Raw genomic sequence first — 26,780 nt, 5'->3', positions numbered from 1 at the left:
ATCGGCCTAAATCTTCCCCCTGATTTGGGAATAAATCTTAGGAGGGTGTTTCTCCAAGATTTCGGATAATCTCCAAGTATATAGTCCAAGATAATCTCTAAAAGAGGATTAGATAATTTACAAAGAAATTAAAAATTTAATTTTAATTAAATTTAGTTAATTTAATTAATTTAATTTTTTAAATTTAAATTTTTAATTAGGTAATTTACAAAGAATTTCGTAACTAATTACATCCAATAGAGCTGCTTCAAATTCGTTTTTATTAAATATACAATTCATAAGATTCACTTCCGCAGTTGCAGCAGTGACTCCTTTCTAATTTCCCCTCACAATCGTCAGTGAATTGTGGTCCTCCACAGAATTCGCATCTGAAACCTTTAGATCTACATTGAGCTTTTACGTGACTAAATCGTTGGCATTTATCGCATCTAATAGGTCTTGTGCTGCTGAAATTGAACATTCTATGACTCTAACAATGCCTTTGGAAACTTTCAGAGAGTAGTGACACTTGTACCCTCCGAGGCACTCAAATATATTAACTAATTTGAACTTTCAAAACAATTTTGGGACGTAGATCATATTCAAAAAGGCTATAAAATATTTTCAAAAGTTATTTTATTATTTAAAATTAAACATTTACAAAACAAAGAATCACATTTAAAAATCGTTCGAAAAACAATTTTCGGTTTATTATAAATAATCTATTATTATAATTATAAACTTTGGAAAATGACTAGATCAGTAAAATTAGTCGATTAAATTATTATTAGAGGAATAATCTCTTCTATTGCTAGGCATAGTTGGCAGTTTTGTACATAAAACATATGTCGAAAACTTAAATATAATATAAATACCATTTAACATTACAATATGAAGCACTTATTCATCTTCAATAAACGGGAATTTACAATCTCAAGTAAAAAAATTGATTAAATATTTATTAATATCTGTAGTCGGATTACTGGTATTTAAAGTAAAAGAACCAGCAGGTACTGAGCGTGTGTCAGTTTTTTTTTTAGTGAGTAATGTAGGTAATACCTATTTATTTAGTAATTTAGTAGAATTTAAATTTGTTATTTGTAATATGTAAGAAATATAAAAATTTAATAGATAAATATATGAAAAAGTCTGTTATTTAAATAATCTGTATACGGGAACTGGTTCCTTTACTTCACATTTTTTCTAATTATTAAAAAATAAGTCAAATCATTAAAATTTATAGTTCATATTCAATGATTATTGAATCTATTTAAATTAAACAATAGGATTTACTAATACTTATATTAATGTCTTCTTTGGTGCGTTATCATTAGCACTATTGTGCTTCACATTTTTCTAAAGACCGTTTTTATTTGGTCATTTCAAATAATAATAATTGTCTTCAAAAGGATAACTATTTCCATATATAACTCTTCATACTTTTTAGGTTGGTAAATAACATTATTAATAATGTTCTCTACATACTCTGTTCAGCTCTGAAAAATCAAAATCTATTACATCACTAATTATTGATTAAAAAAGATTTATTCTTTACTAAAATGAAGAAAGAGATTAAAATAAATATTTTGCACTGTTTACCTTATGATAATTTTAATATTACTTGAAATATTAAAATAGCTTACTTTAAAGTTTTGTAACGTTCTTTTTCATGATTAGTATCAGGTGGTTCACATTCAAACGACGCTAAGGACAATGCTGGAAAATAAAATGATTTCCTATTGAGTTTTGATCTTCAAATTTTTTCCACATTTATTGAACATTTTTTGAAGTACATATAAATATTTATATGTACTTCTTAAAATGTTTTCCCAATCAATCAAACAATATTTTTATATTAATGGATGAAAAATGATGCTTCTTACCATTCTCGGTCAAAATGGGACTGGCTTGTAAAAAAGCTATGACACGAGAATCTTTTTCAAAAGGACACACCACCTGTTTCCATGTTAAAAATTCCGTAACTTGTTTAGCTAATTGCCAAAATTTTTCAAAATTGATGTGCCCATTAGGAAGTCTAGAGCAAAAATAGAAAATTGCATAATAATCAAGAATCGCCGTCAGGTGAAACAAATACTATTGTAAAATGCTTTTTGAAATCTATCTTATATCTTATATTTCTCTGAATTTTCAATTACAAATATTACTCACTTGTTGCTGCAGCCTTCGTTTAAAAAGTATAAATCTTTAACCAATAGACTGAAAAATGGTATAATTATCCTTTGTTGTTCATCTGTAGCGCCTGCGCTACGCCACATTGCTGCCTTTAGAGTACTGCGATAACTACTAAAATTGCTACTAGGGTCCATTTGGTGTTCCAAGATTGCAAATTTAGACGTCTGCACTTTCGCCCACTAAAAGCATATAAAAAAAGCATTTGTCACATAAATGTATAAAATTTCACGCATCACGCACAATCCAGATGACCTATATTATGAGATATTTTTTTACTGAACTAATTGAAAAATGAAATTTATTTGAATTTAAATTCCTCACCGTTTTCTTAAGTCGCGTAACTGGTGACATATTCAACCCAGCTATTATCGCCATCAACGAATTAAAGTTACCAAAGTTAAAACACTCTCTAGCAGTCTCAATCCAATATTCAACCACGCGAACACGTTGTTTCTTTTTAATGTGCTGGAAAATACAATTATTATTTAATAGTCATTTGAAGAAAACTAAGCCATAAATTTTATTATGTTACAAAACTTTAGACTCTACAAAATTGATGAGAAGAGAAAAGTATGAATGTCTGACAATATATTACCTTTGATACTTCTGTGGCTACAAAGTAGCTCAACCTATTGAACCATTGTGCATAAGATTCCAAGTTTCGAGTTTTTTTCATTTCCTTAAAAGATGTTTCTAGATGGGGTAATTCCTGCAAATAAAGTCATGAATAATATTTGGACGAAATATTATTGTTTAAATTTTATTTATTTAAATTAAAGATTTATTTGATAATGGTAAAGAAACAGACAATTAACTTAATTTTTCTGTACGTTTTGATGGATTGTCCTAAAATTTCGTAGGTTTATTACGGTCGATTGTTCACATGATTCTTTAGACTGCGACCGGTTAATTTAATTAAAATGATAATTTAATACAAGCATCGAAACCGTTCGTTGATTCGCTTTCCTTTTATGCACCGACAACTCGAAGTCTCGAACATAACAAATAACACAAACAACAACACCGAGACAATACTTCCTCAAAGTGTGGAACTTCCCGTCAAGACAACCGACGATGAGACAGAGAAATTATGATTCGCATCACCCACGAGCCGCCAGAACAGAACTGCAGTTAAGGAACCACGAATTACTCCCCAATGAAACACATATTAATTACACTAGATTTCGCATTTAAATAACTCTTTTATTTAAACCACAATCTACACGTAATCAAAGAATACCAAAACCGAAGAATGCTCATAACATGACCGCCGGTAAACGAATGAATATTATCACATGGCTACTGATAATGAACTCATCAGCTGAGACGCCGGTTTTCCTGTCCTTGTCCTAAGGTCACTCAAATCTGATAAATCCTTCCTGGTCCCTCTAACGATGGAAAATCACCTGAAAATAAATTCGTCCCTGGCCGCTAACAATCGTGGAAATTCGTCACCACGCCTTATTCTCATCACATACAGTGAGCCGCAACCAGAATCAAATCAACTTTGGAAATTTAAGAAAGAGATACCAACTAACACGCTGACTTTTCCGACAAAGACAAGCCGCTATTATCTCAGTAACAAATGCCTTGTTATAAGATTTGTTGTTATTGTAGAATATGTCACGTCATCACGACGTATTTGATATTTATTAAATAATATTTTGTGAAGTTAGAATCTGAATTCTCCCTTTTTCCTGTACCCCAAACACATCAATACAAATGTGTATCATCTTGGACAGACTTTTCTATATATGGTCATCCACGATTGTCACCCTTCTATAAGGTTACTGAACTGTCTAAAACAGTGACCAATCAACGCATGTATTGATCCGAAGAAGTCTTTCTCTGATTAGCGAATGCCAAATATGGTCATTTCTATCTTTTGTCATTTTTCCTATTGGTTCTCCACTTACACGTGATACAATTTTTATCACTTTAACCCAGAGGTAATAAAAATGGGTGGTAAAACATAAAATTCCCCTTGTGGAAGGAAACTATATAAGGAACCACCTTCGCCGAATCCATCAGTCCAGAAGTCACCCTTGAATGAGAAACACGCGTTCTTCGTATAAGTCCAGAAATCGCCACCAAGTTAAGAAGTCACCCTCGAAGCAGAAACCCGCGTTCTTCGTTACTCAAGAAACCGCGACCAAGTTAACAAGTCGTGTACTACCCCTAAGCGTATTCTTCGTGTTAGTCCAAAATCTCTTCAAGTACCAAGACTGCATTATTTCGACTTCAACATCAAATCAATAATTCGACACCTGGACTCCGGACCTTCCACTTTGGCTGGCCCGAAAATAATAATTCGAAGGAATCTACTTCATATTCTGTTTCCCAGTAGACAACGTCATTGCTTCGACCTCACACTAAAGGAGGTATCGCCTGTTGGGTCTACGACTCTAATAATAATATTAAAAAGTAAGTAGCTAATACTTTTAAAATTAGTTCCCATCTAAATTTTCGATTGATTCTACAAAGTTCGTATTTGTTTCAGTATCCCTGAACACATGACATTTGGATCTACTCTTTCTCTCTCATTCTAATTGTAAAGGATTCAAATAAAAACTTTAATAATGTAACTTCAATTAAACAGTTACTCTTTCTTAAAACCTGTCCCTTGAAATCACTCTGATTTCAAGGGACTCTGCGAATAAATCAGGTATGAATCACCGATGCCGGACAAATTAAATATATAAATTAATATTATGTTTAGTTTCATTCCTGAGACATAACAAATACATAAATTCAATATTATAGATAAAAAACCTAAGTGGCCGGTTTACCCCACAGAATGGAGCAAAGCGGACAGTTTGCAAAATTTTTTAAAGTTAACACGGTAATTAAACAATAAAAAATAAAGTATAGGTGTCTCTTGGAAAATGTTGCGCAATTAAATGATCTTTCAAACAACCGAATGAAAAATGAAATTGATTGGTTCATTTAGTCACAAGAGTAAAAAAAAATTAGTATGACCGGTTTGCCCTACTCTCCTCTAATTATTTGTTATTAAAATTTTATTAATTTTTTTAATTAATTGTTTTAACGAAATGATTATCTTTTATCACATCGGAATTTTTCATATTCCTCAGAACATTTTCTATAGATTAAAAAAAATCGACTGAATTTCATCAATTTGAGACAAAGATATAAGGTTTCAAAGTATTGCAGATTACAAATCGCCCATGTGTGTAACGAACGTAAGTTTTTGAAGTGTGTACTTTTAAGGTTAATATGAAGTCGACGATTAATAAAAAAAACATTTACGTACCTTGGCAAAGGCTTGAACAAATTCTTCAGGACCAATGTAAGAAAGCCTTTCCAGTTCTACATGAGTCAATTGTTGTGCCAAAATTGTAGCAGATGGACACAACTCAAGTAAATCAATCTGAAAGCATAAGTAAATCACATTATAAATTTTTAATTAATAAATTAATTAAGATATTATAATACTCTGTTTATAAATGTTTAGTACTTTTTTTTGTGCTGAACACGAATTTGTAGTCCAAACTGTGACATCACGTTAGGTTATTGAATAAATAAAATATATTTTATATATAAAGTACCTGTGTGAGTTGTTCGGTACTAGTTTCCTTAGCTAATCTCGCAAGCCCTTCTTCATATCTTTCAAGAGCTGTGAGTCTTAATAGTAAATTTTGCAGAAAATTTGAAACCTCTTGTCTAACACCAGCGTCAACAGCAGCTATTTTTTGTGTAATAGATTTAACATGACTCATCATTCTTTCATCTCGAAAATCATACGGAAATATTCCAGTCCACTCAGAAAGTAATTGTACCATATGATGTACGAAACGTAATAATTTTTCCTGCAATACATATCAAAGTTGATAAGTCAAATATGAAAAGGTTTTTAAGAAAGCTTTGTAAGTTTATTATTTTAAAAAAATATCCTATCTTACCTTTCCATTTTCTCCACTTAAATTTTGTTGACTCTCACAGAGAGCACAAACTTCTCCTAATAATTCATGTGGTTTAATGAAGAGTCTAGCACTTAACAGAAAAGAGAACAGATATGCTTGATCAGGATAATATTCTGCTGTTGGTACCATATGTTGTATAAGGGCTTCCAAAGATCCTGATACGAGATTACCATCACGGTACACTAACGCCTATTAAAAGAAGAATTTATATTATTTTATTAAAATCTTTCTTATGTTTCTCAGAGAAAGTAATTTTCATTGCCATTTTCAGTGACAGTTCTAGCAAGAATTCAACTGTGATGGAGAATGATCAATGAAATATAGTATTAATTACTACAATTCATATAGACAATGATCTTACATGTTCCTTGTCTATGTCATCAGTCTCTCGAACAACATGGAGATTAGAATTACCACCAGTGATAATTCCTGGATTTGGATTTAAATACATTTCTGCTCCATTACCAGTTGCCTCCTTCGCGTCTGTATTTTCGGTAGGATTTTGTGACGACTGTAACATTTAAAGGAATGCATACTTTATCATCAACATTCACAATTATAAACGAAGAATTTTGAGAGGCAGATATTATATATAAAATGAAAAGTGTAGCAACCTTTATGGTTGTAATAATTATTTACTGCATTGCCAAGTTCGATATTAAAATCTCACCTTGTGTCGAGCTTGATGCCAGTGATATTGATTTGTATTTTCATTACAAGCTGCAAATATGATTTCAGAGGTAATAGTATCAGAAGTGGGAGTATTAATGTTAGGAGAACTTGAAAATTGTTGTGGACAGCTAGGATGAAAATAGGACGGTTTCTGTAGATGCTGAGATGACTGCGGCCCAAAGAGATTTTGAATTTCGTGACAGCGGCATAATGTATCTCCACCTATACTTTCTTCGCTATTTACACCTCCGATTGATGAACCGTTTAGTGAGGCCGCAGTCAACTTACTGGCATAATAGTACATCGCGCACATTTATCCAACAAGAATTTATAATCGCGGTACAAATCTCTCTTTCCTTCGGTCATCACTTACGACAAGAGTATACTCACTATCTAGCCTTTATCTAATCACCACAAAATAAAATTACATGATTTTTTAGTTTATGCAAATATTTTAATGGTTGTTTTAAACTATAGTCATTACGTTATATTGACTTATTAAGATGTTATGAGAACGTATAATTACATATTGTTGTTTCTAATATGTTTTATTCTTAAATGTCTTTTAATCCTGCATTATATAACAAAGTCTTGAACAATAATAATAACACAGGACCACAAAATTTTTTTAAAGAAAGTATTGACCGGACCATGTTTTTTATATGTTTTTTCGGTCGCTTAATTCGAATCCGAACTCAGTTTTCCGCCATCACGTCAAGTTTCTTCACAAATTAATAAAATTCGAAAAAAACTGACTGTAAATAAGATTTAAATAAAAATAAGCAGCAGATTCTATTAAAAAACAACTTTAAAACACTGAAAAAATATTATATAATGTTAATCAATCAAAGAAACTCGTAAATATTCAAAATTAAAGATGGCCGATCCAATGTGGCGTCGATTTTTTTAAAATTCATCCAATTCGCCTGAAACTTGTTACTCGGGGGTTTTTGGGGTTGCTAAATACGAATTTCAACTCAGTTTTCAAAAATTCAAAATGGCGGATCCAATATGGCTGACCAATTTTTAAAAAAATTGTTGGACTTACCTGAAACGTTATACTCAGGGGTTTTCGGGGTCGCTGAATACGAATTTCACCTTAGTTTTCAAAAATTTAAAATCTGAGAAATTTTTAAATAATTCGTTAGCCATATTGGATCCGCCATTTTGGATTTTTTAAAACTAAGGTGAAATTCGTATTCAGCGACCCCAAAAACCCCTAAGTAACAAGTTTCGAATAAATCTGATAATTTTTTTTAAAAATACGTCAGCCATATTGGATCCGCCATTTTGAAGAAACTAGACGTGATGGCGCAAAACTGAGTTCGGATTCGAATTAAGCGACCAAAAAAACATATAAAAAACATGGTCCGGTCAATACTTTCTTTAAAAAAAATTTTGTGGTCCTGTGTAATTAACCAGTACTGGTATTTAATCAGAGTTGTCACAAAAATTTAATTTTCTTTTTCCCTGATTTTTGACTTTTTCCCTGACCCAGAAGAATATTCTGATTCACTCTAAAAATAATTAGATACTCAAAAAAATGGGATCTGTTATTGAATTTCAAAATGATTTAAATTTGAATGTTTTGAAAATCTTAATTCCTATGGAAAAATAATAATCGGAATATTCTTTAGGGTCAGAGAAAAAGTCAAAATTTTGGCTGGAAATCAGAGAAAAACAGAATTAAATTTTTGTGGCAACCCTGATTATTTCAATCATTAATATAAAACAAAATATTTATATTATGTTGGTGTTAATATAATCTAAATTAATTGAGTCTAAATTTTATGATTACACTTTGAAAAAGATTTAAAAAAAGGAAAAACTTGCTTATTTTTGATTAGAAAAAGGTGAAAAAGGCGACAAATCAGCAAAAAAAGGGGAAAAATGTGATAAAATTGAAATAAGGGGACAAAAAGGGAAAAGGGGACCAACTGTGATGCCTGTAATTTTATTTCACTGATGGGAAAGGAAAGGGTTAAAAATCAGATCAATTATGATTTTTCAACACTGAAAGAATGATACTTGCTGTAATACTGATGTAATAATGTAAATACCAGTAGTGGTTCACTATTAGCGCAAGCAAATCGTTTACAATAATGCAGGCGAGTTACTGTGCCAGTAGTGGTCCTCGATGTAATATTGTAATAATTAGTGAATTAAATTAATTTTTTTCAGACTTTTTAAATTTTGTAATTCCAACTATTATAATATAAAATAAATATTTCTTATATTTGTGATATAAACAAAAAATCGTATTCGGAAAAAAAGTTTAAAAAACACAAGACTTGAAAAAACTTTTATTTAGTATCGTTAAGTGTCCTTACAAATTCAGATTTCATTCAAGAGATATTATTGTTCGTAATTTTTTATTTAAAAGCAATAATGCACGTAAAGTTTTATCTTTTAAATAAATACTTGAATATTAAAATTTATAAGTAATTTCTTTATATGTAAATAAATAATGAATGGAAAGCTAATAGTTTATTAAAACTTTATTTTAAAAAAGTAAGATTCATTTTATGTAATTATACAATATTCTCATTTTATAATAATTAATTTATTAACTGCTTTCGATAATTTTTCAAATTTAATATAATAATAAAATTTATACTTGAATTTCATAGAGTTTACTTTCCCTTTTTTCTAAATTAAAGAAAATTTTTCACCTGGTTGATGTAATTGACTATCCTGTTTTTGATATTTCCAATTTAATTCACTTTTTAAAATCACTTTTGCTCTCACATTACAACGAAAAATTTCATTTATTTCATTCTGTTATTAATAAACAAAAAATTCATTTGCGTCTTGTTTTAAGTCACTGTATTTCCAAATTCATTGAACAGCTTGAAAGTACTGTGAATTACTCTTGTCTTTGAAATCTTATCACTTTTCACTTTTGCTTTTTGATCTCAAATTAGTAATTTAAATTAATGCTTACTTTAATTTAAAGAAACTGGATGTGACTAAATTAAATATACAAAATCTTTTAACTTGAATGAATGAACAAAAATAAAAGGACGGTTTATATATGATACACTAAATAATAAAATAAATTTCTATTTTAAAAAGGAATCATTATAAGAAGAATGTAATTTAAACGAATTCCGGTGTATTGATTTAATGAAAAATAATATAATATGAAGATATTTCCAGTCAGAATAAAAAAGAATCTTAATTGTTTTCACAGTCTTCTAATTTACGATAAAATGGTAGTGAGACTCTTGAGTGCAGTACAACGCAAAGGGGTGTCACCCTCCTTTCAGCTAGCACCAGAAGGCAACGATAACGCGAACCCGTAAGCTAAATGCGCTTGCGTTTTGGACCTGCGCTTATGGACAGCTCTGAATATATATATACATGTATATATAACAATAAATAATACTTTCGAACAGGTTTATAGGGTATTTATTTCTTTATGGAATTATGAATTTGGATTTGTAATTTTTTAATTTCTCCCTTTAATATACACATTTCATATTTCCCAGTAAAAAATAGTATTTCTTGCATGCTAATATTTTCACAAACTTTCTATATTTGATTTTCATGGGTTTTCTACATTATGGGATAGATAAAATCGATATTTCTTCTTTTGGCAATATTTAATTACTTTTTTAAAAGTAAGTTATAATTCAATTTTTATTAAAAATTTTAATTTATTTATCCTAGAAAGTATTTAAAAATACGGACTTTAAGGACAAAAAAATGAAAAATTACGAACCATTTACGGACCAATTAGTGACAAAAATATAACCAGTTAAAGTCAAATAAGAAAATATTTTACTTAAAACTATAAATTAAATTTTCCATAATTATATAAAACATGAAGATATCGATAACTCCGAGTCTTCGACTCGGAGTGATCGCTCCTTCATGTTTTACCTATAATAATTAAAGATGACCGAGTAATAAAATCATTATCAATTCAATTATTATTTTCAAGAATTTTTATCTAAAATTCTTCTTTAAATCAATTATTTTTAATAATTTTCGGAAAAGTTCTTTGATAATTTTCAAATCTTTATCTTACAATATTCAATTTTACGAAATTTCAATTATTTAAATACAAAAATAAATAATTTATTCAATAATTGAATATTTCTTAACAATGAATTTTTATGAAGAATTTTATCAAAACTTTTTTAAATAATTGAATTATTTCTGCGAATTTTGAAAAAAATTTTAAGAATAAATGCAATTTTCTATCATTTTATTTAAAATTGTATAAAAAATAATTGAAATCCTTGTGATAAGTTTTGTTATTTATATGAAAATAATTGAATTCTTGCTTAGAATTTTATAAAAAAAATTTTTAAAGAACTGAATTCTTGAGAAGAATTTTATCAAAATTTTTTTAAATAATAGAATTCTCAAGAAAAATTTTAATATTTACGAAAGTAATAATTGATTTCTTGCGAAGAATTTTATTCAAATTTTTTTAAATAATTGAATTAAATAATTAAATAATTGAATTATATTAAAAATAATCATTGAATTATATCGGAAAATTTTATTAAAATTTCAATTTTATTAACTAAATCTTGTGAAGAATCAAGTCAATTTTTATTAGAAAGTTCTACCAGAATTCAATTATTTAAATACAAAAATAATTAATTTATTGAACAATTGAATGTTTCTTAAAATTCAATTCCCATAAAAAATTTTATTAACTAATTTTTAATTAATTGAATTCTTTGGACGAATTTTAATAAAATTTTTAAGAATAATTACATTTTTCGAGAAATTCGATTAAGATTGTGTTAAAAATAGTTGAAATTCTTCGATGAGTTTTATTATTTGTCAAAATAATTTAATTCCTAAGAAGAATTTTATTATTTTTGAACAATATTTAATTTTTGCAAAGAATATTATTACTCCTGAAAATAATTGATTTTTTGCAATAATTTGTAACTTTTTTTTCAAAATTAATTTTTTTTTTCGTGTTTTTAACTGAAATTCTTCTATAAATGCATTATTTTAAATAATTTTTAAAAAAGTTCTTTGAGAATTTTTAAATTCATTTGTTTACAATTTAATTTTATGAAATTTTGATTACTTGGAAGATCTTCAATTAAATATATATTAGAAAATAAAAACTTCAAATAATTTAAAAAAAAATCTACAATTAAACTTTCTCAAAAAATTAATTCCACAGAATTCTTAGTTAAAAATATGAAAAAGATAGATTTTTAAAGATTTTAATTTGAAACCTTTTTTTCAAAATTCAATTATTTCTAAAAATTCACGCTTTAATTTTAATATTCAATTATTATCTAAAATTTTAACTGAAATCCATTTTTAAATCAATTTTTATTAGAAAATTCTACTAGAATTCAATATTATTTAAATACAAAAGAAAATAATTTATTGAATAATTGTATGTTTCTTAAAATTAAATTCTCATAAATTTTATCAAAATTAATTAATTCTTTTGGAAAATCTTATTAAAATAGTAGATATTGAAAGTCATTGAATTGAGGAATATTTTTGAAAATAATTGAAATTTTGCCAAGAATTTAATTATTTCTAACACTAATTGGAATTTTGACGAGAATTTAAAAAAAATTTTAAACTACATAATTGAATTTCTGCGAAGAACTTTATTACATTTGAAAATAATTGAATTTCTGCAATCATTTGTAATTTCTCTAAAATTCTCTAAATAAGATTAGAAAAATTTTTTTAACTATTTTCAATTAATTTTTAATCTTTGCAATTTAACCTCAAAAAGGGTCAACTTTGAGAGACTGTATCTCTAAAACTATTAAAGCTATTTTATGGTTCTTTGTCGCAAATTGTCAGGAATTTAGTGAGCTTTAAGTCCTCTGATGGTCATATTTTTTAAAAATCATTATTTTAGAAGTAGTACTGAAAAAACTGAAAATAGCGAATTTTTGCTAAAATCACGAAAAAAAACGGGTTTCTTGCAGAGAGCATATCTCGGTCAATTTTTGAGCTACAGGGTTCACTTTTTTTTAAATTACTGAGAATTTTATACACTTTCTTTTTTATAATAACTATTTTTACTCTAAAATGTAATAGAAAGCGTCAATTTTCAAAAAACTGATTTTTTGCACCTATTTTGTAAAAATTTTTTGCTTTCCCGATAGAGTTCGAAGTACCAAATTTAGACACTTTATTTTGACCCTAAAGTGAAGGGCTTAAGCAAAGAAAAATTGCGGTCCTGAGATAAAAAGTCTTAAAATGCTAATTTTATTGGACTATAGATTTTTGTGTTCATTTTATGATAGGGATAAATGTATCACAAAGATGTAAAGTACATAAATTATAAAAAAAAATATTACAACTCTAAAATACACTCACATAAAAAAATATGAATTATTTTAAAGATTTAAAACATAAACACTATAAAAAATGACATTTTATTGTTTTAAACAAATTGCACAAACATTTTTCACCCTTTCGTGCCCCCGAGAAACCCAGCGATTAGATTTTGTTGAAACTTATTGTTACTCAGGGATTTTTGGGGTCGCTGATTACGAATCTGAAGTCAGATTGTCAAAATGTAGAAAATTCAAAATGGCGGATTCAATATGGCGGACGTTTATTTTCAAAATTGCTCAAATTTACATAAAACTTGTTACTCGGGGGTTTTCGGGATCGCTGATTACTAATCTGAAGTCAGATTTAAAAAATTCAAAATTTCGACACCTGAAAACTCCCGAATAACAAGTTTTAAGCAAATTTGAGCAGATTTGAAAAAGTGTCCACCATTTTGAATTTTGAAAATCTAACTTTAGATTCGTAATCAGTCACCCCGAAAACTCCTGAGCAAGAAGTTTTAAGTGAATTTGAGGAAATTTTGAAAAATTAGATTTCGCTATTTTCTTATAAATATTTAACTTATTGTTTATAGTAATTATGATCGTACTACATAATTTATTATTTTTTTAATTGTAGCAGTGGCTATTCGGAATAGAAGGAAATTTACTGCAAATTAATTGTTTGACTTTTATAAGAATAACAAAAATTTTTCTAAGTGGGACATATATATATTTCCCGGAGACACGAAAGGGTTAAATAAAAATTTGAAAAAAGTTCTCTAAAAAATATGCTAAAATATGATAAATAAGCCAAGAAGCTAATTTTGTCTCATCTTTTTCAATTGTTATCAAACTTTTATTAGTTTTTGAATAACCGCGAGCTGTTCATATTTATTGTAAATATTTACCTCTATTTCTGAACTCTGCATAATGAGAGATGTCCTGGGTGGTTTCTCAGGCGGTATTTTCTTTAACGTTCCAGTAATATGAATATTGCTTGGTGGCATCATCACTGACGAGTATTGAAAATTTGTAGGCTTATTAGAAGGATCCTGCAGTCGATTAAGTTGATTGAACGAGCGGCGTGATGAATAATTGACATCAATTTGTGATTGACTTGGATAAAGAATATTAGGAATGTCAGATGCGAAGGTGTCATCAGTTTCCCTCTGTTGTAATCTTGGCGATAATCTATCGTAAGGATTTGATGGTTGTGAAGAAGATGTCAATGAATATGATGATGTTAGAAGATTTTGATTCATTAAACTTTTTTGCTGTTGATATAAAAATGTAGACGATTCTTCATCCATTTCATTTGATGTTCCTTCAATTTTCGTAGCAATCAAGTGCGTTGGATAATTCTCTGGAATTTTGTTCTTTATCAAATAATACTGACTGTGCAATTGTACGTCGCCTTGACGATTTTGAAATTGTGCAACCTTATCTAAAAATTGATTCTGATTTTGTAAACACTGAAGTTTTGCGTGAAGATCGCTTTGCTGAATTTCGCATTGTTTTAATTTATTAGAAAGATAGTCTAAACTTTGATGTTGATTTTGAAATTGCTTCTGTTCTGTTTGATGCAAACAATCCGTCTCTGTCTCTAAACCTTGTTTGTCTGTCTGATTTTTGCCATATACTGATAAATTTGAGGAAAGCACGTGACTCTTTCGATGACTGTGAATAATGTGATCTACTTGATGAAAAGGTTTTTCTGTCGCATCACCAAAATCAGTGAGAACAGTTAATGCAGACTTGGTATCGATTTTTGTCTCACTATGAGCAGGATATTGATTATATAATGTAGGGTTTACTTTTTGAACCCAAACAACATTAGTAGTAGGCACTAAATTTGAAACTGATCCACTTATTGAATGATCGTTAAATTCCTTATTAGTAAATTCAATGTGCTTGGTGAGATCGGCACTGACGTGTCGTAAATGTCGACGTTGCTCGAGTAGAACATTTTGACTAATATCAGGTACTGGGTGTATGTTTGGTGGTAATATTCTCATATCTTTACGATTATTAAATTGATTCGCTAATTTTTCATCAATCCTTTCCTCCACCTGATTTCTCGATCGTGAACTCGTGATAAAAAATTGATTCTGCTGTATTCCTCTCTCTATTTCCTGACGTTGACGTTGCTCGGCCCAGGCGCTTAACTCCTGTCTTGTTTTTTCAAATTGTTGATCCTGAAAAGAGGGACTTTTTTGATTTCCTCGTTCCAATAATGTGTCACGAATGGGTACAAAAAGCATTGGCGATTTTCTTATGTCTTCTAATCTGTTTCCATCAAGTGTCATTGATATTTTATATTCATCCAAATAGTCACTTCTTATGTTTTCCTTGCGATCAAGAGGAGGAAAATTTATATTTTCATTGTTTTTCACTTCTGATGAAAATATCGGATTTAGATCATTTTTGATGTCAATAACGGATGATGTCTTTCGATCAAATTTGATTAGTTCTGAATTTGTGTCAGTGGTAAAGTTATTTTTTTGAATACTTGTAGGAACGTCGATAGATTTTCGATTTTCTAGTTTAGATACATAAATTGGATTTGAAATAATTGGTTCTGTATTTTCTCTTGGAAGATTAATTCTTATGTCATCTGGCAATCCGTCCTGTCTCGTTCTTGGTTTTTGTGTTAATGACGTGACGAATTTATTGTCCCCATCGATTGTTGATTGAGATGCAGAAGACGTTAATGCATTAGTCTTTTCTGGAAAAGTGCTTGGTCCTTGGTAGGCTGTTTGGACAGCTGTATGTTGTGGTGTGTTATTAGTAATTTGTGATTTAGTTCCAGCATCGTAAGTTATTTTCGAGTTTCCTCTAGGCGGCACCAAAGGTTTTGGTCCTCTACGAGAAGTTTTGTCTGTTGTTTTCGTGACCGCTACGGACTGGTGAATATTTTGAGAACCTGATTGAGCGGCATGTTGCATTTGGTATTGAGTTAAATCTTGAATGAAACGTTGATGCTTTGCTGGGTTTTGAGTTGAGTAAATTTCTACATGTGGGTTGTAAGGACTAATTATTGTCTGTTCTTTAATATAAGCACTGACTACAGTATCGGGACAGGAATTATATGGATATTGTGGCTGCCTTCCAGTGGTCACAAATCTTTGATCTAACGGAGGAGCAAATACACCAGAATAATAACGTGGTTTTGGACTTGTTGATTGTGGGGATAATTTTGATGATGGCTGATTTGTCACATAATGACTTGCAGCAACAGTAGAAACAGGATTATCATTCCGATAAATATTGTTCATACTGACCTTCTCAGCTGTTACGTAACAAGCCTTTTCGAAATTTTGTTTTTGCTGAGGTGGATACATTTGTGATCTAATTTCAAATTGACTACGAATATTTGAAAAATTGCTAAATTCTTCTTTACTTTCGGGAATGAAATGTAGTTGCTGTGGTTGTGATTGTGTTTGCAATAGTGGTACATTTTGAGTACTTTCTTGTAGGGAACATTGTAAATGATCAACAAATTGTTTAGATAATTTTTCAACAGAAGAATGTGCCTCTTCCGTTTGATTAACTACCGACAGTTTTGGACTATTTTTATGAATCACACTTTTCAATGAATCAGTCAACGTTGCATATTTGTTATCCTGCGATGGAATAAAGTGTGAACAGACATTTATATTTCTTTCTTGGGAACGGTAATCGAAATCTACAATTCGATTTTCAAATCCATTTGAAAAATCCGGTTGCTCTATATCAGATGTACTTTCATTATTACGTAATAATCCTTTGCCAGAATTTGACTTTTCTTGTGTGTTGGCCATTATTTTTATTTGATTATCAATTTGATTTAACGATATTTTTATATATATTATTTTTTAAAACAATAAATAAAAAGCCTTTAAGCCCAGTCTTGTTTGTATATTTACAATTTATATTGTAAATATAAAATTAGATTAAAACTTTGTTGTATAATAATTATTATGATATTTAAATCTTAATTTGATTTACAATACTTTTGAAGCTCATCACTACTTCCTCAGTCATGCTTCTTCAATATAATGTAGAACGTTAAGAAATCCTTAACTTTTTATGTTTATTTTTTTTAATTGACGTTTACAAAAACTTTCATACTAAATAATAATTTGAAATATTTATATACTTTCTTAATATATTAAACGCAGAGGTCAAGGTCAAAATTTAAAACCAGTGACTTTAATGAATTATTTAGGATACATCCAAGACGAATAATCTGAAACAGAAAAAAGCAGAAAATATTAAAAATCCATTTAATACCTTTTGTAAAATTTTCTTATGCGATGAGAACGCAATTCGTTTAGTTTTTGTATTCAAAATTCCTTCTCTAATTCTATTTTGAATTTAAATAAATATATTTAAAAATGTACAAATTTAAAAATTAAATAATTAAAATTTTAAATAAAAGTTTCAAAAATTAAATTTGTTTTCAATTTTAAGTTGCTGTCAATTTTTTTAAAGTTTATACTGTTTTTCTTCTTTGTTTATTTGTTTCGTGATAGGTACGTATGTATACCAATTCTAGCCAGGAAAACTGTTTCGAAACTTCAGACATGTATCTCTATTATTTATAAGCCACGTTTCAAGTCCAATTGGAACCTCTCGATTTTTCAAATTGATTAGTCTTGAAACGTTGCGTTACTCATAAGAAAAATATAAAGATAAATATGACAAGTTTTAAAAGAATCTTTTTGGTTAAATTGTTAGGTATGTATGCAAGGGTGGAAAACTGTATATATTATTTTAATACTTTCTGCTTAAAATTGACATATTAGTATGCAAAGATGTAGATCATTCAGGAGGAAATAGTATTCCTTTTTATTTAAAAAGAAAAGAATATTTTGGGTAAATTTTCTTCTCTTCTTGGAATTTTGCATAATTTTTATAAATAATTATTGAAAAAATCGTTTAAACATTCAGAAAAAGGGGTTTTGAAGATTTCTTTTCATCTTCAGAGGAGAAAATATTTCGGGTTCATATTTGGAGGAATAATAGAGGAAGGCCTACTGAGTGGGACCCTTCTTCATTTTTGCAATAATATTGCGAGGAAATTATTTTATTAAATATTGAAAAGAAGTAATTTAAGGTTGATAGTTCATCAGCGGCTACTAGATCGAATCTCTTTAATCACGTAGAATTAAAAGATTTTAATGAAATTTTTTTCTGGTGTCGATTCTACGCAAATAAACCATACAAAAAATATTCTACACAATTATTAACTCTATGCAAGTTAACTCTACATAATATGCATTTAATAAACTCTATTAGTTTTACTAATATAAACAAATTTATTCAACAAGAAAAAAATATTTAATTCTACATAGCTTAAATTCTACACCAGAAAATTGTATTACGTATTATATTTTTGCGCAAGAAAGTGTTTTATTCTTTATTTTATTTAATTTTTAATTCTATACCTTCAAATATATTGAATATATTTATATAAAAAAAAAAATTCCATGGAAGTACTCCCTGGAAATTCCATGAAATTTTCATGGAGATTCAATGGAATTTCTGCAAATTTTTAATTTTAATATTATTTTTTATTCTTTGCTGATTAATAATAAAACAAAAAATATTTTTGAGGTTTGGATGTCAAAAATAATTAAATCAAAATTCAAGTTAATTATTATTAATCATTAATTATATTTATTTAATTAAAAGCATTTATTTAGTGCGTCAGAATTGTTTTCTTTATCAGTTCACAACCATTATGATAATACAATTATCATAACCATTACGATTATAAACTGACAAAAAATAAATATTATTTATATATTTATGACTAAATAGGATATTAATTTTAATTATATATTATTTGTACAATACTATATATATATATATATATATATATATATATAATACCATAATAATTGTGGCTATATGAATTGGTAATGTGATGTACTAAATTAATGTTTTTATTTAAATAAATATAATTAATGATTAATAATTAACAACTTGTATCAACCTTCTATAATGCGAGTTTACTTTAAAATACGAATTTTGCAAATATATTGCAACAAAGCTTATTATTAGACTTTAATTGTCATAGAAATGTTAAAATAATATTAAAATTTAAATTTGCAGAATTTTTATGGAATTTCCAAGGAATACTTCCACTGAATTTTTTGACGTGGAATAATTGAATCAAATAAATGCATTTAGTTGTCATAATTTACTTGAATCAATCCTATGTTTATTTGATGAGAGAAAAAATTAATTTTCTTGTGCCAAGTAATAATTAGCATTGAACAAGGGTGGCCCAAAAATGCATTGTATAAACATTTTTCGTAGAAAAAAGCAAGAAACCCTCGTATTTTGTTCCAATGCCAAAAAAAATAAATAAATACGTATTCTTATTATTTTAAAAAGTATTGATATTAACAGGTGCCACCTAGCACTTTAATTTTCCTAGGTAAAATACATGGGAAAAATTTCAATTTTTGAAAATCAAGATCATTTGCGAGGGTTTCAAAAAAGTTAACAATAAGCTACTAGAATTTATGGAGGGATCTCTGACAATAATTTGACCTATATAACTTTAAATTTTGACCACCCCAACCCTCTATAGCACTACCCTAAAATTAACCCTTTTTTGGATATTTATCATTTAACGTGTTTTTGCGGTATAATATCGATTTTTAACGTTTTTTTGCCAGATCTTATGTTTACTTAGTATGCAAAGTATTCTGAATTACTTTATTATTAAATGACAATTGTTTAAATAATTCCAATTAGTTTAAACATTTAATTTAAAAAAAATATTTTTTTAATTTTGCCTTGCAGTTATATTTTTTATTAAATCAAATTTCCAATAAAAAAATTGTCTTATATTTTTTTTGATAGTCGAAAATGAAATTATTTTTTTAAATTAATTGTTTAAACAAAGGAAATTATTTATATAAATTCTTAAATAATTGAAAAACATTTTTAAGTGCTTTATGCAGTTAAACGTATTAAGAAAAATTATTTGGGGAAATTTTACGAGAATTGGAAATTAAATGACAATTAATCATTTATAAAACATTAAAAAACATTTTAGACAAAACTTAATTTAGCTTGGACTTCATAATTATTGCTCAAAGTGCAAAAAAATAGTTATTTGTTTAAACAAATTATTTAAACAAATTTGAATTATTTAAACAGTTTTCATTTAAAATCGTTAAAAAGTCGATATTATACCGCAAAAACACGTTAAATAATATACATATCCAAAAAAGGGGTAACTTTAGTGTAGTGCTGTAGAGGGTTGGGGTGGTCAAAATTTAAAGTTATACATAGATCAAATTACTTGGCAGAGAGCCCTCTATAAATACTAGTAGCTTATTGTTAACTTTTTTGAAACCCTCGTGAATTTTATTTTTCGAAAATTGAAATTTTTCCCATGCATATAGTGGTAGAGTGACAGCCTCTGGTGCGTGCAACCCGGGTTCAATTCCTCCGACCGTGGAAAATTTTCTTTCTAGGTATGTTTGTTGTATTTGTGTTAGGTATTAATGAAATGTAAATATATATGTAAAATAATAATTATTTAAATAAATAATAAAAATTATAAATGTTAATTAGTTAAATAATAAAAACGGATTAGAAGTGATGGGATGGGGGGTAAGGGGGGACTAATTTAAGTAAATATTTACTTTTATTGAGAAATAAATAATATTTTTTACATTTCTTACATGTTGATTAATTTCTTCATCGAATTCCATATGTTTTTGGATCAAGAACATATGATCTTGTGTACAATTTTCTGGTTTATATTTTAGTCATGTAGAATTAAACAAATTAGATTGAAAATTTATTCTTATTTTATTCTAACGTGTAGACTTTTTTGTAAAATCTAGTTGTTTTGAGAGTATAGTTTTCTATGGCGTCCAATTTAACTATGCGTGGAATTAAAAATTATTGAATTAAAGAATGTTTGTTATTTTTTAAATTTAAAAATATATTGCGTAGAATTTCTTAAAATAGTATTTAACCGTGCAATTTAAATTTTAATATAAATTAATAATTTATAATATTAGTAATTTAATATAAATTAATTTATAAATTTAATAAAATTAAATAACATTTGCTTTAAATATTAAAAGTCTTGATTCAATTACAATTTACTTTATTCAAATAAAAATTATTTGTTTCAAATAAATATTTATTAATAGACAACTAATCGGTTATTTATTTTTCTTAGTGTAGGTAATTGCACTGCATCCCGTTCTGCTATTAATTTGTATGTGCTGAAGTTGTGGTTTTAGAGTCTAGGATAGTATACGTATATGTATATCATAATTTTAAAGTAAAATTATTATTATTAAACGTTTTGATCTCTATTATTTTTAATGTTAATTATTTATTTAAAAAAATACTAAAAAATAATAATATTTTTAGAAGAAAACTACTAATTTCATAGTAAAATATTTATTACTTGAAATAGTAAAACATTATACTATGTCATTTTAAATTTATAAACTGCAATATTCTAAATGAAAACAATTGTTGAATGCATTTTTGAAAAAATGAAATTAAAACTAAAGATAAACTAAAATTAATATACGGGATAACGTGAAAGAATAATTTGATATTTAATTATCAGTTCTAGATTTTAAAGATTGTATGTTTTGATGCTATTACAAGTAATAATGATGATAAAGAACAATTAAAATTTAATTTAAAAAAGAAAGATAATTAAGTATGTTTTTTAATTTCAAACATAAGCTGAACTTATATTTTTGTAAGATAAATTACACGAAACAAATAAGATACTGTCACCTTTAAATGGTGTTTGCTGTCAAATTTCACGAAATTAGCTATCACAGATGTTTGCAAAGACAGCGAACTATTTGGCTGTGACAACCAAAATGAGTAAAAATGTGAATTTGAATTCACTGCCATAACAAACATTTTTGCATATCACAGCTAATTTGTTATCTTTCTATTTCAACTAACCAAATTCGCTGTAGTAGTTAAAAGTCCTCATCTACAGCAAATATTTTTTTCTCCCTAATATATCTATAAGGTTTATACAAGAGTATTTTAATTATGAACGTACTTGTTATGTCTGTTTTGCTTTTCAGTAATTTCTTGATCTCCAACTGAATACATATATTTCTTGAATAATCTTCTGTCAATTATTCGAATCATACCCGCACATATGTTAATTCATTGACAACTATTAATTAACACACCGATAATGACACGTTACGCTAAATGACTTCAATTTATTTTATTACTAATCAACATTAATTTAAAACAATTTTACACAAAATCGTGATTGTTTATGTATAAATGAAAAGAAATCTCGATATGCAATATTTCTTGGGCGAAGTAACAGGCTGAAAACACTTTCGGTATTAATTAAATAAATATTTCACTTTTTTTGGGGTTTAAATGTTAATTAATGTGACAAGCATTTTTTGGGGTGAAAAACTTTTTACTGTCGCTAAGTATTTATCAGGAATTTAAAAAAAATATATTTCTTAAAGTTATTGTATTGCGAAAATTAAGACTTTTCCCCACAATTATGATAAACGTCAGTAATAAAAAAGCGAAAAGGTTATTTAAAAAGACATGTTTTGTATAAATTTCGAAAGTTAGAAAAAACAGTTTCTCTTTGGTACACTGAAAATGACAATGTAAATTTTACAATGAGGAACTGGAGAGTCTTGATGAATTTCGAGTATTTAGAAATCAAGACCGATTTCTTATTTGATTTTTAGTTTGTGTACGAACGACGCCCTGTCGTCGCGACGCGGGGTGAACGCACGACTCTTGAATAGTATACCATTCGTTCTCTATTTTCCACCACTACCGCCACTACCACCCTTGTTCCACACTGAACTTCACAAACATTCGGTCAGTGGTTCTGGCGCAGGCTTACCAAAGATTGACATAACTCCTGCGAATAATACAACCTATAGTCAAAGATATGTTTCTTAATTCTCTGATGCATAATTATTGTGAGTTGTCATTATTTTCCATTATTTCAAAATTTATAAAGGTCGTTTTTTGAAGCATAATCTTTTTGTTTCAGGAAGACCCACCCCTGTTAAAATTGTTTTGTGAATGATTTGAGCGCCACTAGGGTGAATCGGTGGGTTTTAATACTTTTGCAACTGATCGAATTCTTGAATTGCATTGGAGGGAGATATGCACTTTTTGAACAAATTCAACAATACGCAGAATCATGAACTGAAATTTTAAAAGTTCTCTTTAAAATACTTTTTTCAAGATTAGATCATTGTTATATAATAAAGCAGAAGTGGGAAAAGAAATTAAAAAATTTAATTGGGGAAATTATCTCTACTGTTTTCTCACAGTCAGATGCGAAGTTAGGTTGGCCGCTAGAGGAAGAAGGTTAATCTAACTTTGGCATGCAAAATTTTGGTTGCCAAAGTTTGACCAGGCAGTTACAAGTTGTTTAAACTTAACATTTTTTGTTGGTTAAACTCTAGGCCATAATTGGCCTGACGATTGTCGAAACTTTGGAGAAAATAATTTAAAATAATTAAAATTTTCGGTTGGAAAAGTTATGGCCCATAGTTGGTCCGATGGTCCACGTAGTGGTTGGAGATACTCTATTTTGTAATTTTCAAATTGCGATAAATTAATCGGGATAAAGCGATTCTTACTCACAAATGTCCAATAAAATCAGAACTGATCAGTATTTGAAGCGTTGAATAAAAAAAGTTTTTTTAATTGGCATTTACAGTTTTTAAATAATTAACTATATTTCATCATATATTTCAATAAAATTAAAAATTTTATAAAAACTGTTTATTCAAGTTTTGTTTGCTTATAAAGTTTTGTAAAAGAAATTTTTTTTTAAATAATTGACACAGAATAACAAATTTTTGTAAATTTAGCAATGAATTATACTAATAAATTTTCAAATATAAACACAATAATTATACAACATTTTTAAAAACAGTAATGATTTATTAATATAATATTTTAATAACAAATATAATTGAACAAATGTAAGAAGAATGTAAGAAATAAGAACAATTTCTTATTTCGCTTTTAACATATATAACAATAATGTAATTTTTACATTACGTGTCACATGAGAATAAGACTTAAATTTTTATTCCGTTAAACATGTTATATTTTAAGGTTGACTATCGTTCATAGAAAAGCGTGATTGCCAATGAGACGATAATGGAAGATATGTTTATTACAGTATTTTTGACTTATTAATTATCGAATATAAATTACATTTAATTACAATTAATTACTTATTTGTTATTTTGTTTCTAATAGTTTTCTAGTCAAAATTAAATAATATTATTTTCATGTCATTAACATTAAAAAATTCCATTATTCAGAAGAATTCTACACAAAATCACTATTTTTCTAAATTTATTCAGGAAAATCAGAAAAAAGGCAGAGAATTTTGTCAAAGGTGCTGGAATAATATTCAATTTCAAGAATTCATAAGAAAATTCTGAATGTTATTCTTCAGCGTTGAAAAGATTTTATTTATTTCAAACTTTTCCTGTTTTTAACAATAATTAGACTTTACAGATTTAAAATTGATTTTTTTAAAATAATTTAATTATTGAAAAACTGTCGAGAAAAAATTTTTTTTTATGAATTATTTTGGAATAATTTTTTATTTAAAAATTAAAGAAATAATTGAATTTTATGAAATTTGTATTTAAAATTGTTTTATTAAGTAATATAAATAAGTAGCAACTGTCACGCCCGCCAAATGAAGTATTTAATTTATTATTATTATTACTCAAAAGAAATAAAATTATCTTTACAAAATTTCAATAAAAAATTCTTCGAAAAATTTATGAAAAATTACAAAAATGTTATCTTTTTAAATTATTGTATATGTAACAGCTAAACAAACGCGCGCTAAAGCGCGCGTGTATAGTTTCTCTTAGTATCAATAGATAATTAATAATAATGCCTATAGGCTGCGTCTACAACAGAAAAAATAATGTGTAGAAAATTGTGTAATGTATAGTGTAATTGCCCCTGACAGTTGTCAATGCCAAAAACAATACACATTACACTACAAATTACACATTATTTTTTTTTATTGTAGACGCAGCCATAAACAATAAAAACGGTATTACACATGTGTAATCACAAAAATGAATTCAAATATTTAAAAAAAACAAAATTTTGTGCGAAAATTATGATTATAAAATAGAAATTATCAAATTATGTCTACTTTTTCGTTTAGTAAGAAAAATAAATTTCGTTAAAAATTAAAATTTACAAAATTTATCACTGCTTTGCTAACTTTGCATAAAATTATATAAGTGCCTTACTTGTGCCTTCAAAAAATGAATTAATTAAATAATAGAGTTGAAATTATCCATCACCCCGAGTCAGGTTGTTGACTCGGGGTGAAAAAATGAATTAGTTAAAGTTTTTTGAAATGTTACTTCAGTAATTTACGACAAATTCCTGTTACAAATAACAGAAAAACTAAAAAAAATTTGTGAGCAAAAATTTTGAATGCTTTGCTAACTTTGCACAAAATTCATTTTTAAGCCTCCCAATAATAAATTGAATTTTTGAAAATTTATAACTAATTGCATAAATGCAATTATTTTCAAAAGTAATAAAATTTTTCGCAGAAATTCAATTATGTTCAAGAATTTTTTAATATTCTCGTCAAAATGTCAATTATTTTTAAAAAATTTAATAAGAAATCTATTATTTAGGGGAGAGTCTCCAGTTGTGAGACGGGTTTCATTTTTGACCCGTAAATTGTAAACGGGTAAACGAAATTGTAAATAAAATACACAGTTCGAAAGGTAACAGAAATACGCAACTTTTATTAAAAGAAAGTATAGTGTTTCGATGAACTCAAAAAATTTTACGATACATTTTCCGAGCACATCGCTTTTTTTCAAAAAAAAAAATGTCTCCAGTTGTGAGACACTCATTAAAAATTGCTAAAATTTAATAAGTTTGACATAAAACATTATGTTTAGTAGAAATAATTAAATATATTAATAATATATATTATTATATACTAAATAATAATATTTATTTGCCAAAATATGACTATCAAATAAACACAATTTAATAGCTTCAACAAGAGCATTAAAATTGATTTCTTCTGAATCAATTGACTTTTTTCCACTTGACATGCCCAAAAATACTAGAAAAAAAATCAAAACAACATTTAAATAGTATGCCTGCAAAGTCGTATTTTTTATGCTGCCCAGATGGGTGTTGACACCGTCTCACAACTGGTGATATGCTGCGTCTCACACCCAGAAATTGGCGCTATTTTGAAAAAGGAAAATTAAATTATTTTCAACCGTAGATTGGAACAATGCAATATTGCATCACAAAATATAAGGAAAACACTAAAAGAAAATGCATTACATTTACCTTTTCCAATTAATTAACTTGGAAAAAAAGTACTTTGCATTTATTGAAAAAACGCTTTTTAGTCGATTATCACACACAGTGTTGGTATTTAACAAAAACAGTTTATATATCCGCTTCGGCGTACACGAAAAAGTTGGCTCATATAAAAAGAAATGTTTTTATATAAACCAATCGGCTTTTTAATATTGCATGTTAAAAAAAATTGACTGTCTCACAACTGGAGGTGTCTCACAACTGGAGACTCTCCCCTACAATATTTTTATAAATTTCTTCGCAATAATTTAATTATTTTTATAAATAATAAAATTTCTTTTAGAAATTCAATTATATTCATAAA

General features: G+C 27.6%; 1 protein-coding gene across 1 annotated transcript; it reads right to left on the bottom strand.

Moving 5' to 3' along the window:
• Window positions 1-626: 626 nt before the first annotated feature.
• On the bottom strand, window positions 627-22,281 carry LOC122508818. Its single transcript, XM_043622381.1, has 12 exons — window positions 22,131-22,281; window positions 13,984-17,303; window positions 6,478-6,627; window positions 6,096-6,305; window positions 5,742-6,002; window positions 5,447-5,563; window positions 2,768-2,881; window positions 2,494-2,637; window positions 2,149-2,351; window positions 1,863-2,014; window positions 1,623-1,695; window positions 627-1,475 (listed from the first exon to the last, which is right to left on the bottom strand). Exons 2-12 carry the CDS (start codon window positions 16,873-16,875, stop codon window positions 1,457-1,459), a joined length of 4,335 nt encoding a protein of 1,444 aa, XP_043478316.1. The 5' UTR covers window positions 16,876-17,303; window positions 22,131-22,281; the 3' UTR covers window positions 627-1,456.
• Between the last annotated feature and the right edge of the window lie 4,499 nt (window positions 22,282-26,780).

Source organism: Leptopilina heterotoma, unplaced genomic scaffold, assembly GCF_015476425.1.
Source record: "Leptopilina heterotoma isolate Lh14 unplaced genomic scaffold, ASM1547642v1 Lhet_58, whole genome shotgun sequence".
Taxonomy (NCBI): Eukaryota; Metazoa; Arthropoda; class Insecta; order Hymenoptera; family Figitidae; genus Leptopilina; species Leptopilina heterotoma.
Note: the sequence above shows the minus strand (reverse complement) of the source record. Positions and strands in the feature narration are given on the sequence as shown.